This window comes from Salvia splendens, chromosome 17, assembly GCF_004379255.2.
Source record: "Salvia splendens isolate huo1 chromosome 17, SspV2, whole genome shotgun sequence".
NCBI classification, from domain to species: Eukaryota; Viridiplantae; Streptophyta; class Magnoliopsida; order Lamiales; family Lamiaceae; genus Salvia; species Salvia splendens.
This window is the reverse complement of record NC_056048.1, coordinates 21,139,790-21,143,960: the sequence shown is the minus strand read 5'-3', so window position 1 is coordinate 21,143,960 and position 4,171 is coordinate 21,139,790. Positions and strand designations below refer to the sequence as shown.

Sequence of the window (4,171 nt, the reverse complement as noted above, 5' to 3'; positions counted from 1 at the left end):
GAAACACAATCTAGAGACAGATGGACAAGGTACACAGCTGAAGTACAGCCATCCCAATCAAGACTTAATCTTGAAAATTTTGAAGCATAATTTCATGGAAATGCAAAATTCATTTCCTTAAATTACACAATTTTCAATATTTTAAGGTAAGCCACTTGTGTCATTGCCAGATGGCACATACACAAGAAGATTAATTTAAACATTTAATTCACTGCTCCTTTGTACGTTGTTGGTCCACTTCTAGCAAGCTGTTTCAGCCCTGTCTATCTTGAAGAATTATGTATATATAAAATTTATACACACAAATTAGCAAGAAAAAGGTGTAGTCGTGGGTCAATCAGTGTGTGCAGTGCGTGTGTGGTTTGATATTTTTTTTGTTTTTGCTGCTCGTGATGAGATAGAAAGTGATGAAGGAGCTAAGCTAGGAAAGGGAAAGGAAAAAAAAAACTGTCTTTTTGTGGGGATTTGGAGAGGTGGGAGTGGAGGGATAGAGTTATTCGTTGGAGTTGAAAAAGGGGGTGCCTTTTTCTATTTTTAGAGGTGTAACCTTTTTCAATAATCATTTGTTGAATATTTGATTTTTAGCCCCCATTTGTGAAGTAGATCCCTTGTGCTGATTCTTGAGTTAGAAATCTCTCTCTCTCTCTCTAGGCTCTAGACTCTAGATAAGTGTGGAGAATGAATGGTGTTATTGATCTTGATTCAGAAGATTCTGAGTTTGTGGAAGTTGATCCCACTGGGAGATATGGAAGGGTATGCTTTCAAATTCTTGAATGTCATTATTTCTTGGTGATTTCTTGAATTTGTGAAATGTATAATCTTTACAACAAAAACTTTAATTTGAGTTGTGATTTTGTCTATGATTGCAGTATAATGAGATTCTTGGAAAAGGGGCTTCAAAGACTGTGTATGTATATCATGATTGTCATCACATTAGCCCTTTTCTGCAGAAATTAGAGAATCATTTAGATATATCACAGTTCATTTAGTTTCTGGGCTTATTAGATTTTTCATTATTTTATTTGTTGCAGTTATAGAGCTTTTGATGAGTATGAAGGGATAGAGGTAGCTTGGAACCAAGTTAAGCTATATGATTTTCTGCAGAGCCCTGAGGATCTTGAAAGGCTGTATTGTGAAATACATCTTCTCAAGACTCTGAAACACAAGAATATCATGAAGCTATGCACTTCATGGGTCGATACGGCTAACAGAAACATCAATTTCGTGACCGAAATGTTCACTTCTGGCACCCTCAGACAGTGAGTGGTGATCTTGTCTTTGGTTGCTGTCTTTGATCTGTATTGATTGAGTTGTTTAGTTAATGTTTATGTTGATATGTGATGTGTCTTAGGTTGCTTAGTTAATGTTTCTTCTTGATCTGGACTAAATAGGTATAGGTTGAAGCATAGGAGGGTGAATATAAGAGCAATAAAGCATTGGTGTAGGCAGATTCTTCAAGGCCTACTCTATCTGCATAGCCATGATCCTCCCGTGATTCACAGAGACCTCAAGTGCGACAACATCTTCATCAACGGGAACCAAGGGGAGGTCAAGATTGGCGACCTTGGCCTCGCTGCAATCCTCAGGAAATCGCATGCTGCTCGTTGTGTAGGTAAAAAAAATTCCAAGATTCTTGAAAAATGTCGTTGGTGGGATGAAATGTGTTGATGCTTAATTTCTTCAATAGGGACACCGGAGTTCATGGCTCCAGAGGTGTACGAGGAGGAATACAACGAATTAGTTGACATTTACTCCTTTGGAATGTGCATTTTGGAAATGGTGACGTTTGAGTATCCGTATAGTGAATGCACTCACCCAGCCCAAATTTATAAGAAAGTGATCTCTGTAAGGACTCAAACCTGTGTCGGGAATGAATGTTGTTTGCTGTATCGTGTGATGAAGTGTTCTTTCTAACTTCATGTTTTAGGGGAAGAAACCTGAGGCTCTATACAAGGTCGAGGATGCTGAGGTTCGTACATTTGTTGAGAAATGCCTAGCAACCGTCTCGAATAGGTTGTCTGCGTGGGAGCTTCTCAATGATCCCTTTCTTCATATAGATGATTACATTTATGACATGAGGCCGCCAATAGGTTATCAGAGGGACTACGACGAGTTAGGCCCCATTTTGAGCCAACATCTTATGAGTACTTATCATAGCACCAACAGCTCTTTAGTCAATGGCTGCAACAACTTTCTTGGCTATGAGCCGGAGAATGACCTGGACTGCAATTCAGTGGAGTATGAGGGTAACGAGATCGAACTGTTCACGAGCCAGGAGGAAGACCACTGGGGGAATGTAGATGTGGTGATCAAAGGGAGGAGAACAGATGACGACAACATCTTTCTCCGTCTCAGGATCGCAGACAAAGAAGGTAAAATATTTGTGACAAGTATAGTTTCTGTTTTATCAACTTAAATGTTTTTCTTAAAACTGTCATCAACTTATGGTATTTTTTGAAATCCCAAACTTTGGATAACGTTGTAACTGTGGCACGAATCAAGAATCGCAACGGAAGAGATGAATAACCTTGCTAAATTCTTGTTTCTTGCTGCCAAAAGAAGTACTAGTAGTTTAGTTCATTTTTGTTGATGGTGAGCATGGATGTTTGATCTATACATTTCAGGCCCCGTTCGCAACATCTACTTCCCGTTCGACACTGAGACGGACACAGCTCTGTGTGTGGCGACCGAGATGGTGGCGGAGCTGGACATCATGGACCAGGACGTGACTGAGATTGCCAAGATGATAGACGGGGAGATCGCCTTGTTGGTGCCCGAGTGGAGGAGTGGGGTCGGTTTTGAAGACAGCAGTCCCAACAACAAGACCATAAACCGTTGCCACATCTGCACCTCAGATGGCTCCGATGCAGCAGGCTACTCCTTGCAAGTCCTTCAGTGCCCGAAACACGGATGTGGGGCCGTGCACGGACGTTTTGAAGAGATTACGTACCCATTTGAAGGGGACGAGCCGCAGTAGCACACTGACTTCGGAGATGAAATGTGATAACAACTTGACAGTTGAGGAAGCAAAAGGCTTGCCATTCGTCTCAACCGAGGCTGGAATGAAGGGAGGGTGGTTCTGAGCCAGCACACGAGCTCTTGTAGTCCGTTGCAGCGCATCTCTGTCCTCACCCGTTGCTCGCTCAGACGTGGCGACGGGCATGTAAAGCATATACAAGTACTAAGGATTAGGGAAAGATCTCAGATTATGATAGTTTTGGTGCAGCTGTGTAGATTGTGAGCTTGAGTGGAAGAAGGTACACACACTGAATGCTCAGAATATGAAAATTTTGTATCAGCAATTAATATGATAACATTAAATACTGATATTGATTTGATCAGTCTATTTACTAATGCAGTTCATCCAAATCAAAGATTGGTTGATAAATATGGAATTTATATGTTTTTAAGGCTAAGATTTGACTTGTTTTAAATGTATAACATATGAATAGTGATCTTATATGGCCTATATGGTATACTTTGATATTTTGACATTTTATTGAGTTGTGATGGTTAAAAGACTATAAAGGGTGAAGAAATGGAAGAGGCAACGTTTGGAACCACCCATCAGAACACAAGCCATCGGTCCGCTTCGGAACACGCCCAACAGTCTGCCTAGAGTTGTGCCGAGAGACCGAGAACCAGTCTGCAGTCTGTTGAGATGCAGTCAGTGGACGCCCGCCGAGACTGAGCGGCAATTGTGTTGAGCCCTAATTCGAGCCAATTCTTGCTATTTCGAGCTCCAATTATTATCAAATTTGGGAATGACTAAAATCACTAAAATGATACACAATGAATGACTAAATATCATTTCAAGTATTCTCTTAATGGTGGTGCATGTGATTCGATGATTATTATTATTATTTAGTTAGTTAATTATGAATTTGCATATCTATTCCATATATTAGTTTTCTTGTTCATTAAGTTAGTATTAATATTATAAATAGGGCTATTGTTATTCTTTTCAATGAATGAATGAAATCATAATTATTTGTCTTTTATCTTTATTTAGTTTTCCGTCTAAAATCCTCGATTGCCGACAGAGCGACGTTTCTCTGCGACTTTCTTTATCTTCTTCCCTTGATAAGGGTTTTTCCCTTATCAACTGGTGCTTTCATCGCGATCTCACCATGACTTCTAACGATGAAATCTATCTATCTTACCTATGTGA

At 40.0% G+C, this 4,171-nt stretch overlaps 1 protein-coding gene across 1 annotated transcript; it reads left to right on the top strand.

Moving 5' to 3' along the window:
- The first annotated feature begins 226 nt into the window (after positions 1-226).
- On the top strand, positions 227-3,416 carry LOC121774947 (serine/threonine-protein kinase WNK1-like). Its single transcript, XM_042171865.1, has 7 exons — positions 227-753; positions 870-907; positions 1,032-1,259; positions 1,392-1,612; positions 1,688-1,845; positions 1,928-2,372; positions 2,625-3,416. The coding sequence occupies exons 1-7, from the start codon at positions 679-681 to the stop codon at positions 2,975-2,977; spliced, it is 1,518 nt and encodes a 505-aa protein (XP_042027799.1). The 5' UTR covers positions 227-678; the 3' UTR covers positions 2,978-3,416.
- Positions 3,417-4,171: the final 755 nt, after the last annotated feature.